General features: G+C 46.9%; 1 protein-coding gene across 2 annotated transcripts in view; it reads right to left on the bottom strand.

The window, feature by feature from the left end:
* The window catches only part of LOC138451714 (uncharacterized), a 220,565-nt gene that overhangs the window by 115,742 nt on the left and 91,740 nt on the right, over nt 1-13,083 (bottom strand). Inside the window, exon 6 of one of the 2 annotated variants that reach the window (XM_069604924.1) lies at nt 6,489-6,524. The exons of the other annotated variant lie outside the window; for it this stretch is intronic. Coding sequence (XP_069461025.1) covers nt 6,489-6,524 — 36 coding nt within the window. The remainder of the gene's footprint in view (nt 1-6,488; nt 6,525-13,083) is intronic. 2 annotated transcript variants of the gene reach the window in all.

Below are 13,083 nucleotides of genomic sequence, written 5' to 3'. Positions count from 1 at the left end.
AGCCAGGGAGAAAGGTTAGACCCCTGGGGAATACCACAAGTAGAGAGAGTGATAGAAGAGAGGAAAGACCCAAGGTCAACCAGGGCAGGGCCTGACCAGTGATACCCAGGTTGTCATAGAGGCAATTAAGCAGGGTGGCGTAGCTGACTGCGTCAAAATCAGAGGATAGATTGAGGAGAATGAGGACAGAAGGAAGGTTAGAGTCAAGATTAGAGAGCAAGTCTTTACATGAGTTCAGGAGTGCAGTTTTTGTGCTTATGGCAGCTCTGAAGCCAGACTGGTGATCGCGGAGACAACCAACAGATTCAGTATGCAGATTATGCTGGGAGATGGCCAGCTTTTCCAGGAGTTTGCCCAGGAAACTAGTGACGGAGGTTGGCGATAGTTAGCCGGAGAAGAAGGATCGGCAGAGGACTTCTTTAGAAGAGGGTGCACACGCAAGTGATAATGGGGGTGGGGGGAGGTTTCAGTGGCAAAAGAGTGATTGCAGAAATCAACCAAGGCTCGAGCAAGGGTGTTGATATGGTCCTTGATGGTTCAGGATGAGCAGGGGAGAACACGCTTTGAAGAGACCTTCATAGCCGGTCAAGTGGCACAGCGAGTAGTGCGCTTGCTTTGACATCCGTGCAGAGCCTCCTAACGCAGGTTCGAATCCCGGCGGGGCCAAACTCAGCCTTTCATCCTTCCAGGGTTGATAAATGAGCACCACACATCGTGGATAATAATAAGTAGCACTCAGATACCTGAGGGTTCGTAGCGCTATATAAATGCCAAATTATTATAGATCGGAATTGTCTAGAAACATTGTCAGGGGTGAACAGGGGAAAGGAGGACAAAGGAGGAGAAGCAGCCAAAGAGGGGCCAGTGGTGGTAGAGTAGGAGGATGAGGAGGTAAAGAAAGAGAGTGGACAGGAGGTCCTGAGTTTTAGTGGTCAAATGAGAAGCCAGGGCCATGCAGAGGGCCTGGGATGGAACAGGAGAGATAGAGACTGCAATAGGATTGGCCAGCTCCTTTCAGATTTTGAAAATTTTGGCCGAGTTGTTAGATGCCACACAGGCTTGGATGGAGGCTTTCTTCTTAGAGAGGACAGAGAGTCTGCCCTGCATTTGGAGCAGGTGGCAGGACAGTTTGTCAAGGGGTGCGCCTGATGCCCTCCACTTCCTCTCAGTCACCCTACACTTGTGTTTAAGGGTGGCGAGGTCAGAATCAAACCAAAAGTTGCACTTGGATGTGGGCTTCAAACGGATCCCCATGACAGGGGCAAGGACGTCAAGAGTGTTAGAGATAGAGAGTTGAAGGTTAGAGAGGGCCGTGTCAGAGTGTGAGTCAGCCAAAGGTGTAGGAGGCAGAGAGAAGTAGCTGTGAAAGCCTCAACTGACACAGGCTTCATGGGCCGGGTGACCGAGACAGTGGGTGGCAGTGCTGGGGTCGGCTTCACCTGAGAGGTAGAGCGAGAGAGGTGGGAGAAAAGAAGAAAGTGGTCGCTCCAAGAGAAAGACATGGTTAGAGGGTTAGAGTGGCAGAGGTCTGAAGAGATCAGAACAACCAGACAGGTGGCGGAGGAAGGAGGGAACAGAAGGGGCCAAAGAAGAGGGAACAGGAGGGGCCACAGAAGCAGCAGAGCGTGCCCAGAGAGGTGGGGGAGGAAGGAGGGAGGAAGGAGGCGGCAAAGGAGCCAGAGAGGGGTAAGTAGGGATAGCAGGAGAAGAAAGGAAGTTGTTCAGGTGCGCAAAGCATCTATCAAAAAGGAGGGGATTGGCCTGAGGGCCCTGGGCCAAGACAGTGCCATTTAATAGACATTAATGATGGTTTTAGAGGAGTGGAAAGGGGCCAAGAGGGCTTCCCACCAGGTGCCACCATGAATGGGAGATGAGAAAAAAGGAGAGAGAACAGAGACCATATGGAGGGTCCATAGGCCTGGATAGGGAATGACAGAGGATGTCGGTAAGTGTCTGTCTGGAGGAAGCACTGGTGTAGGTATCAGCAATTGGGAGGCCTGGGTTGGAGACCAGTGTTGGCTTATAAGTATGCCAGAGTTCTGGTGCTTACTACAAGCATTCCTGCTCAGCTCCAAGGGCCCAACAACCCTTCCCCCAGTAACAAACAGAGGACTCAGCCAAGTGCATGTTAGAACAGCAGTTTATTACAAAAACTGACAGGGATCATACAGGACATTCAAAAATCTCCAGAGTCTCCGCTCCCGAGCCCGTGTCGGGCCGTTTTGTTGCACAGTAGCGTCACAACATGGGCCTTTCCCCAAAAAAACAATCAGCCTTCTTGGTTGGGTAAATGGAGTGGGATCCCTTATGCATAACACATATAGAACTAATGTCATTGATCCTTTCCTTCCAGGTTGCTGGCCTGCCCCTTGCCCAAGAAACTATCTATTACATTGTTGCAGGGTTGCAGGATTACCATTGGCCCTTGCCCTCTGCCATCCACCCCAGGATTTTCGACCCCTGATTGGCTGGAACTGGTCTCCCCAGGCCTGGGACCCAGCTCTGCTCTCAGCGCTCTGTGCACCTCTTCAAGGTGGTGAGAATGACTATGTGTTCCCAATGTATCTGTTCGCAGTACCACTTTTGCCTGTGAGAGTGCCCTCAACTTTGCAACGTTGTTAATGTTTCTATATTTCACTTCTCCTCTGTGTTGCTGAGAACCGTTCATCTTCTCACCCCTGGTGAATGACCATTGTCTAGCTTGCCTGCATCACGTGGTTGAGAACTACGAAATCGGGCTCTCCTGGCCTGCAATTTAGGAGTATGTATTCAGTTTTTCTGCAGCCTGCTCCTTATCGTCTTAGGCTTGGAGTGTGCTATTTGTCTCGGACCTTCGCTGTGAGCCCTGGCCTGCTGTCCTATGCAGCCTGGGCCTGATTTCCTGTGTACCTCGTCTTGCGGCCTCATGTAATCTCCATTATAAGGACTATGATTTCCGAACACCTATACCGTACTATGTTTCCAATAGGTTAGTCATCTTTGGTCCTTCCATGATCTATATGATCCTGTAGTTCCATAGGGTTAGTTGGACTAAGCATCTGCAAGCTTGCTCAGAATCTCTTTGTTGCCTTGCATTTAGCGTTTCTGCATTTGGCTAATGAGTAAAATAATAAAAACATTGACAGTATGTATATGTATCTGTCCTCTATCTTCAGAATTGTGTAATCATGTTCTTCGTGTGTTCATGTGTGTGTCTGTGTAGCTCTGTGCATGGCTGTGAGTGTACTTCGTCACTAATGTGGCTACGTCCTGGTGTCACTAGCGACGTCAGCACCATGATTGTTTTGCATTAGTCACCGTCGTCCATCGAGGCATTTGGGTCCATAACCAATGTCGAAGCACCTGTATCCATAAAGACATTCACTGAATAAGGTTTGAATGGCTGTCTGAGAGAATATCTTTCCACATACTTGTCAGTCACTGGTCCTCCCGGGGCCTGGCCGAATAGTGAGTGGCTTTGTGCGTTCTTGGCTCTTTGGGCCGTCATGTACCTGGGAGTGAGGAGGGGAATTCTAGGGACCCTCTCTTTGCCAGGATTTCCCTTTTGAGCTTCTTCCTGCCAGACTTGATTTGATATGATGTGGCATTCATGACATGTCTTTACACAAGTGTTTCTAGGCATGACAAGACATGGAGGGGGAAACAAAGGGAGGACAAAATAACGATCTTACTAGGCCTTGTGTCATTCAGATCACCCAAGTGCGGGGAAGAGGGAAGGGGAGAAGTGCCAGGGGGGAGGGGAAGGGTTAAGTGCAGTTAACTCAAAAGTGCAACCAGCGGGTGGCTCATGAAGGCAGAGAGAACAAACTGTAGGATTGCAGATACAGATGCTTAAGTGCTGGGGAGCCCAGAGGCAGTCCGAGGGCAACTAGACATGCAGGAACCTGGGCCCAAGTTCAGAGGGTGACCAGGTGACCACTGCGCAGAGCAGTCGGGTGCATCAGTAGGGGAGAGGAAGAGAGAAAGCGGAAGCAAAAATGAAGGTCCTGAGTTGCTTCCGAAACTGGAGGTGGTTCTGCTCAAGTTTGAGAGAGGCAGGTAGGCTGTTCCAGAGGGAGGCCCTAGCTGAGGAGATAGATCTGCCCCAACTCTCTGCTCGGAGAAGCATCTGACTCTCAGAGAGTTCGAGGTGGATGAGTGGAGAGCTCTAGAAGGAAGATGTTTTGGAAGAAAAAGTTAGAGGTAGAGCGGTCCCAGGCCCCAGAAAGCCTTGTGGACGATGCAGAGGGTCTTGAAGTTGATCCTTGCAGCCACGGGAGCCAGTGAAGAGATTTCAGAGCTGGATAGATATGATCCCTGGGCTTGAGGCCAAGGACAAGTCTTGCAGTCCTGTTCTGGATAAGTTGTAAAGGTCGAGTAGTAAAGGCAGGAAGATTAAGAGGATGTTGCAATAGTCCAGCCTAGAGGGGACGAGAGCTCTGGAGACAGAGAGCTTCTGGGGAAAGGGAGAAAAGGAAGAATACATCTGTTGAGGTGCAGCTGATAGTTTGACTTCTTAGAGACATCAGAGATGTGAGGAGGGTAGGATAGTAGATAGAATAGCAGTTAGAGAAGAAAAGGGAGACAGAGAGCAGCATATGGGTTGTGGGCGGAAAGAGGGGGGGAGCCCAAGCAGGGGGGGTAACGCTGGAGGCAGACAGGAGGGAGGCCCAAGGGGGGACACATAAGAGAGGGGAGCATAGAACAAGAAACACCGGAACTACAAAATCAGGTGCAATAGAGAGCCCATCAACCAAGCACAATGCACAACCAAGGAAACCTAGAAGTAATGAATGCAGGCAATGCAATGGAATGCCAATACAGTAGAGAACACAATGTCAATACAGTAGAGGAAAATCAACGAGAGTGTCAAAGTACAGTACAGAAACCCAACCCAACAAAGGCACAGTATGCAACTAAGGAACCCAGAAGTGGAGGAATGCAGGCAATGCAAAGGGACAGTAGAGAAAACAAAACAATGGAATGACCAGGGAAACAGCGCACAAGGGGTGACAATACAATAGGTCAGAGAATGAAGGGGCAAAAGATGCGAGAGGAAGGTAGGGAAAGTGATGGGAGGGGAAGCGTAGACAGTATGCAGGGGCCTAAAATGCAAAGAAGTGCACGCAATCTAAGTTGCGAGGGAGAGTGCGCGGCTGAAGTTGTGAGGGAGCGCACACGCCCTAAGTTGTGGTGTGGCCTCAACTGCCCAGGGATGTGGCCTCATCCCTCATCCCTGGGCAGTGCAGGAACCTCCTGACGTCCTCCTTGTCCCCACGACTGAAGCTCAGGAACAGCGAGATCTGCTCGAACTGCCAGGAACAACTGCCTTAGCTACAGCTTTCTTCATTGACAAGGTACTGTGCAAACGCGGTGCGGAAATCTTTTCGGCCATTGCAAATGTTTGTGGAACTTTCCCAACTTCAAAGGCTTGTCCTTCCCTAAACATTCGTCAAACTTTTCGCATAGCCAAATTCTTCTAAAATCCGTGGCAAAGACTTAACCGTTTACTACCAGAACTGTGCTATCCTATACAAAGACTCTGAACCATTGACTTTGGCCCATGTCTATGAACTGAATTGCTGGTTGTAGTTTACTGAAACCCTTTGCCCTGCCTATGAAAGTATTTGGGCTGTCTATTCTTATAACCTTGTCTTTTTACCCCTTCCTAACATATCTGAAGTGCCATGTTTCTCCCACTTCAGGGGATCTAAACTTGTTAATTTACTTATTGGTTGTGTATTTATGGTTTTGAGCTGCTCTTGCTAGTGTAATGTTTTCAAACTGACTGTGTAAATAAATGTATATTTTTTTTACCAAGAAACCTGGAGTACTGGTTGGTCCTTTATGTAACTTGTTCTACTGCTCACTTTACTTCTGAGATAAGTCTAGCTGCTAGGCCACTGCTACCACATAACTGTGTAGTGCAGGCATGTACCAAAGGTGAATTTGTACTGACACTTGTAGTCTTAATTGCATGAAGTGTTCCCAAAGGGTACTGCATGTGATTCTGCCTAACAGTTAGCCATCAGAAAGGAAAGGGTGACTTGCTGTTTATGGTCTAGGAAGAGGCGGCGCCCAGTCCTAGGATACATCCCTATGATTAGAGCATAGTTTATGGAGGACTTCCAGATTTTTGCCTCCGTCACCCCAAATGAAAGCTCATGCTTAAGGGTGGACTTGACTGGAGGTGGGAGAAATGTAGGTATACAGTGTTTATAACGGGGAAAAAAAATAACGAATAGCTTTTTCAGTGAAAATAATGAAAAAAAGTCGAATTTTTGGTAAAAGTATATATGGGGTTGGGGTAAGGGATTAAAATTGTGGGGGACTTGAGGAGGTAATAAAGCTGGGGAAATGGGGATCTTGGGGGGACCCAAATTAAAAAAGAGAAACAAAATTCGACATTTTTCGTTATTTTTCTTTCACTGAAAAGTTTTTGTTATTTAAGTATTTGTTATAAAGACATAGAACCGTTAGTGCTAACGCTCGGGTCATCGCCAACTTACCAGCAACAGGATTTGTTGAAATCTTTGTGCGGTTTACTGAAATACAAAAAAAGGTCACTTTTTCATGGGTTGAAAGCAGACATTTATTATGAGAGCAAGGAAGGAACTTCCGTGTTGAAAGTCAGCAATATCAGAAATACTCCAGAAGAAACACTTCTGAAGCAGTCAGGCTGAGTGATTCAAATATTGGTAAATCAAGAGACTGTATTGTCTACTTTAAGTAGAAGAGATCATCGCTTGTATATGGGAAACCATGTGTCAAATGGCAGAGATGAGATCAGGATGCTTATTTATATAGCGCTTCCGCCAAAGCACTGTAAATACTACATATATACATACGATATCACCAAACCGAAGTTGGTACTCATTTATCGACCTCGGAAGGACGAAAAGCTGAGTTGGCCATGCCAGTATTCAAACCTGCGACTCACACACACAGATCACAGCAGCGAGCGCTCATCCCACTGAGCTATCATACCAGCTCAGGCAATAGAAACCATGTGAAGGTTTGGGATAACTCCAAAAACCGTAACGGAAGTTCTGAGCATGCATTACTCGGAATTACTGCTCATATATTATTTTTTCTTTTACATGAAAAACTTTGGAATTCAACAAACTTCTGCCCTTTTTGGACATATTTCAGAGATACACTTTTGAAAGTGTTCCTAATCAACAATAGTTTACAGGTGAAAAAGCACAAGTATATGTCAGAAATATGGCAGCTAAAATTATTTAAAATTGGATACAAGTGTTATGCCTTAAGCTATATGTCCAAAAGTAATAGTGGCAACTGGTCCATTGGCGAGTCTCGGGCTCTTGCTCACATTATTATGAAAGTGATCGCTGCAGAAACATCATGCACTTCCTCAGTTTCATTCCTAGAGCTCAAAGGGATAAGATTGAGGAAATGATCACAAGGTGCCTGTGTTTTTGTGTGTTCATGTCTGCAAAACAGAGCGAGCGATTATGTGTATATAGCATTGACAAAATATCAAAGGGGCATTAAAGTTGTAGAGCAAACCTCACAATACAAGAACATGTTGCAGTTGCTGCTCACATCAATCATAATGTTGCCAGTTCCAAGTAGTGCTCATAGTGTCATATGTTGCACTCATTTGCACCGAAAATAGCCTCTTGCAAATAATGTTTGCAGACATGAGGCCACTGTTTTTGTTTTGGAACCTCAATCAAAAATAAAACTAAACATAAGCATTCTGGGGTACTACACTTTATTTCTCAGTTCTTTTTATTCGTGTCCTGTCAGAAAACCGGATACCAACATGTCATCTATGACGTAGTGGAAGAGGTCATGAGACAAATGATCACAATCCACACACTTCAAAAATGCGATGGTGGCCTTGCCCTGTTGTCAGACCCGCAAATCGTAACTAAATCTCTCAATTGTAGATCTATCCCTGGAACTGATGTGCTTGCCGACTTTCGTCCTCCATAACCTACTATTTTACTGACCTACAAAGCCCCTGAACACGATGTAGACTTTGCAGGACTAGGGATCGATTCAGTGGCACAGTGGCCGAGTTAATTAAGCAATATAAAACTCTCACTGCCAATCTTTGCTAGGATGTTGCCAAACGTTTCTTGTTCAATGTCTGGCTGGCAATTTGTGCCTGCAAATTAATACTCAGGTACAGTGCTGGACATGTTCCGCATTCTGCATAGGCGATTCATTTACTTTCCTACCCAAAAAACCTTTAATTTGGTCTGACCACCTAGCAGTTTGTTTTATAGCCCTACAGGCAATTCAGTGTGCACTCTATGATCGCTGAAAAAACAGGGCAAAAAAAGTGTCAGATCTTCCTTAGGCACTCCACAGAAAACACATGACTGATCCATATTCCCCTGGGACCAGATTGTTAACACAGCTCTCAGATGTATACAATTGAAACGGGGCCTTGAGACAAGAAAGTGCTGGGACGGATATTTCTGGAGGCTGGGAGAAGTGACAATCAAGTGTTTCCTGTTAGTTGGATTCATGATCTCTAAAGACTGAAATTGGAGTACACTTGCTTTCAGAAATGTTATAACCTTGGGAGAGAATAGAGCTGATGTAGAAAAACAATAACCCACGCCTGCATCAGCCAGCAAGGCTTTCACATACCTGAGCCAGGGGATTTTAAAATAGGAATCTATAAACACCAAGAAACTAATTAATTCCTGGGTCAGAGTAGCCTTGGTATTCCCCCAAATTCGGAGCCAATGACTGGCCGGCAAAGATTCAGCCAGATCACCCAGAAACCAACAGCCCAATTCTTGATGAAATGCAAAATTAGCAGTAGACCCAGGCAGCCCCAGGTTGCTCTTGAAAAAAACATTCTCAGCCACCAGGATAGGTTCCATTTTAGCAAAACCTCACACCTCATATCTCGCCAAAGAAGAGGCTTTGCCATGATAAACCTTGAGCACACGCTCTACCGGCTTTATATTAAATGATCCCAAAGCTCTAGCTACAAATGGCCTGGTTGAATCTTAGAGATTGCTTCTCAACATGTACCTCCACCCAACGGTTTGCAGAAAATCTCACCCACAGCTAATCAAAAGAATCCACTCTTGGGATTAGCTCCCCTTACAAAAAATAGCTGAAAACCTTTGGGAACGTTTCCCCCTGCAACAGACCATAAAGCCCGACTTCTGGGCATTCAGCCCCAGAGGATCCATAAAACGGGAATAATCATCAACAAGATGTTGTAAGGATCTGGTGTGCGAGTTAATAGAAACATATCATCTGCATAGGCAAGTAAAGGCAAATGCCTATTGCCCAGCCTAGGAAAATCAGAGGAAGATTTCCATAAATAATTATATAGGCCATTAATATAAAGGCAGAAAAGCAGAGGGTCCAAAACACATCCTTGACTTGAGCCACCTTGGAAAGGTGTTATTTCACCACGAGATCCAGCGAAGCACCACAGCATTTCATGGATCTGAGCACACTCCACAACCTAACAGACCCTTCAGCTTAACAAATGTAATTGTCCCATCACAAAAGCTGTGCCAGGATATTGCTAAATGTTTCCATGAGAAGATTCAGCAGATTCATCGTGACATCAATTTTCAAACTAAGTCTTTAAATGGAGCTGTATCCATCCCAACTATATTTGGAATAGGAAGCTCGCTCAATCATCCCGTACAACATTTGTACCAGTCACTGCGTCAAGCTGGTGGGTTAAAGCAAACCCGCCACCTCCCCTAAAGATCCATGCCCTCCAAAAATATTTAAAACATTACACCTCTAATCATATCTTAGCATAACCTATTTTGAAATTGCTAAATGAGTCTCTCTCCTGGGGGTCAGTAGCTTACTGCTTGAATCAGGCAGTAGTTACTCCTCTTCTGAAATAGCTGTCAACACACCCAGTTGAATCTTCCTTATGTGGCTAAATGTTGGGATAGAGGGGTAACTCAGCAGCTGCAGACCTAACTGAACCTTACTATCCTGAATGCTATTTAGGTGGTACTCAAAGCTCTGCATAGTACAGTCAGTTAGAGCATTCACTCTTGGCTATCTAAGATGGAGGGCTGACCAGGATGACAAACTGTGCTGGTGCTCCCGGATCTGTCCACCTCCTTTGATTCTGCATCACAAACTGCTACTTGCCAGACTGGCTGATATTGAATGTGAAAGCACTGTCGTGATATGGTCAGCCTTCTTTCTGTCCAAAGGCCCTCATCAGAAGTTGGGCGGTGTGGTAAAAATGCAGCAGTAATAGCGTTACCGCCACATTACTGCACAGCCCAATCACAGGTTTGGGGGAAAGTCAGAGGATTCAACTCCAGCTCCGAGTTGGAGGTGAATGTGCTGGCTTTCTGCCCATGTTCAGTGCAATTAACACGGCGCATTTGCTGCTGTGGTAATTGCACCGAAAATGCCCCATTGGTCCTATGGACTAAAAAAATAAATGGGGACTTGTACCACCACTGCCACTTGTGATCCAGCAGTAATACCACCGGACCAAGTGGCAGTAACGGTAATTGTGTTGGGCAGTATTCCAGCCGATTTACCACCAGGATACCGCCCAACTTCTGATGAGGCCCAAAGTCAAGCTGTCTCCCTTCCTTTTAATTACATGGAACTTAGTGTATGGGGCTCCCAAGGCTGTGCATCCTCACGCTTCATTAATATTTATGTTTGGCCATTGCTGTAATTAGTTGGATATTTAATTCTATGTCAAGACGGAGGCGAGCATTAAGCTTCATCTTCTTTTATTTTCACTCTCCAGCAGTTTCAACAAATATAAACTTTGTAAACTTCATTTCCAAATGTAACTTTTTTTTTTAAAAGAAACTTCAAGTCCCATCATTCCTGTAGTCCCATAGTCTCTGGCCATGTGACCTAGTCCTTCCTGTTCCTCTGTCCTTCCTCTTCTTTTCCTGCTCTCCAGAGATAAGTAACCACTTCATATATGCTCCGTGATATGTGGCATTCGTTTAGTGATTTGACATAGCTATTAATACCTGTACAATACTAATATATCCCAGAAGTGTGCGCGCGGCGCAGCGTTACATTTATATGTTATAATTGAATACTTAAAGGTGAGGAATCAGCGGCCCCGTGCCGCACTACCCGGCACCTCAGGGGCCTGCAGATTCCCTCACGAAATTCGTAGGGCCCGCAGCGCTGTGTTCGCGCTAGGAGCGGGTAAGCCCCCACCCTTGGGGAGGCGGGGCTAAGCGCGAGCGCGGAAACCCTGTGTTTTCCTTCCCGCTCGCGTATTATCTGAAGTAGCCCCCACCGTTGGGAGCGAAGAGCGCAAGCGGGAACTCTTTCGTTCAGCCGCGTAACATATGAGCTCCAACCCCCACCCTTGTAAGGGCGGAGACAGTGAGCGAGCACGGCTCGCGTGTAGAGGGAACCCCTCTATGGACTTACAGAGCAAAACGCTCGCATAAGAGGAGCCCCCACCCTTGAGTAGGCGGGGCCTAACATGGAAAGCTCCGTGGGGAAAAGGATTTGAAGCAGACGAACGATCGCTTCACTACGGAGCAGAGATAAGCTCCAGCTCTTATCATAATTCTTTTCATTAAGCTTGATAAAGCATTACTAAGTGTAATTTTACACGAGGGACAGTGTAAGAGTCCCAAGAAAGATACTGCACAACACATACTGGGTGCAGATAAGGTGCAGCCTCACAGAGTGGATCAGTGGACGTGCCACTACACATTTCTAAGGTGTTTAAGGCACCTGACAGCACTAAAATGTCTCATTTTGAATGGAGTGAGGAAGAACAGGAGGCAGTCTCTCATGAAGAACTGGCCTATAGTTTTAAAGAAGTGCTGGGGGATTCCCTGACAGAGGCAGTGGCTCAGGGAGTTAACCCCTATAGGAGAGACTCCAGACCATCGAGCTATTCTTGAGCTAGAAAGACTTAAGCACCGAAGAAAGCACATCCACTAGGGTCTCAGCAAAGGGCCCAAAGGGGTGTAACAAGGCCCGGAAGAGCAAAGACTCTTCTGACCCCCCGGGCCAGATTGAAGGGGCAGGGTCAAAGGCCCCAGAGGCTTCTGACGCTTTCAGCAAACTAAGGGAAGCGTTCATGAAACAATCGCAGGTGCCGAGCCTCGAGACCCCCTACCCAGGGGACGATAATATGGGCAACATAGAGGAAGGTTTCCCCGAAGAGGAAACACAAGAATCCCCGAACTCCTCACAGGAGGAAGCAGACAATGAAGAGGACGAGGAAAGCCAGCCTCCTCCGAAGAAAAGGCTCAGAAAGCTGAACAACCTAGAAGAGGACGAAACCTCTGATATGTTCCAGCCTGAAGAGATAAGAAATCCCAGATCATCGGAATGGGTGCCCTCACCAAGGGTAGCGAAATACATGACGCAGAGGCTACGTAAAGCATTAGAGAAGGAAGTAAGGCAGAGGATGAGAGCCGAGTGTCCAAGACCAGACTTGCCGGGCAAGGTGGTGGAAGCCCCGGAACTCGACCCGAAGATGCTCTCCTTCGTCTCTAAGTCGAACAGAGACCCCAGGAAAGGGATAGACCGTTCCTGGAAAAGCTGCCAGGAAAAAGTCCTGGACATAGCTGGTCCACTAGCGAAAATTATGGACCTAGCAGAACGGGCTAAGGACACTGGAGAGGAGGTGGACCCAGGAGTCCTAGCAAACTAGGCGCAGAGGGCCGTATGCCTATTAGGCAACGCGAATTGCGCGATTTCATCGGAGCGCAGAAGAGGCCTCCTGCTAAAAATTGACAAGAAGTTAGGAGATCTGTCGTCTTATGAAGCAGGCGAGGCAGCACAAGGACTCTTGTTCGGCGACACATTTGGCAAAGAAACTAGGAGGTTTGAGGGAACATATACCTCCCTAGAAAAGGCGCAAGCGTCAATGAAGAAGATCTTCCCCGAGAGAGTTTTTGGCGGGACCGGTCGGTTCAGAGGCCGAGTGACCGGTCGCTCTCAAGCGTTCAGAAGGCCTCAGGGAAATAGAAACAACTACTGGGAGAACAGACAACCAGAATCATTCTTCCCACCAAGAGGTCGCTTCCCGAGAGGGAGGAGAGGCAGAGGACAGGGAAGAGGACACAACTTCCACATAGGTGAGAGTTTTTGCATACCCACCGGTTGGGGGAAGAACAG

Source organism: Ambystoma mexicanum, chromosome 1p (genome assembly GCF_040938575.1).
Source record: "Ambystoma mexicanum isolate Mex_15411 chromosome 1p, UKY_AmexF1_1, whole genome shotgun sequence".
In the NCBI taxonomy this organism is placed as follows: domain Eukaryota; kingdom Metazoa; phylum Chordata; class Amphibia; order Caudata; family Ambystomatidae; genus Ambystoma; species Ambystoma mexicanum.
The sequence above is the reverse complement of the archived record's forward strand: the minus strand, read 5'-3'. Positions and strand labels throughout refer to the sequence as shown.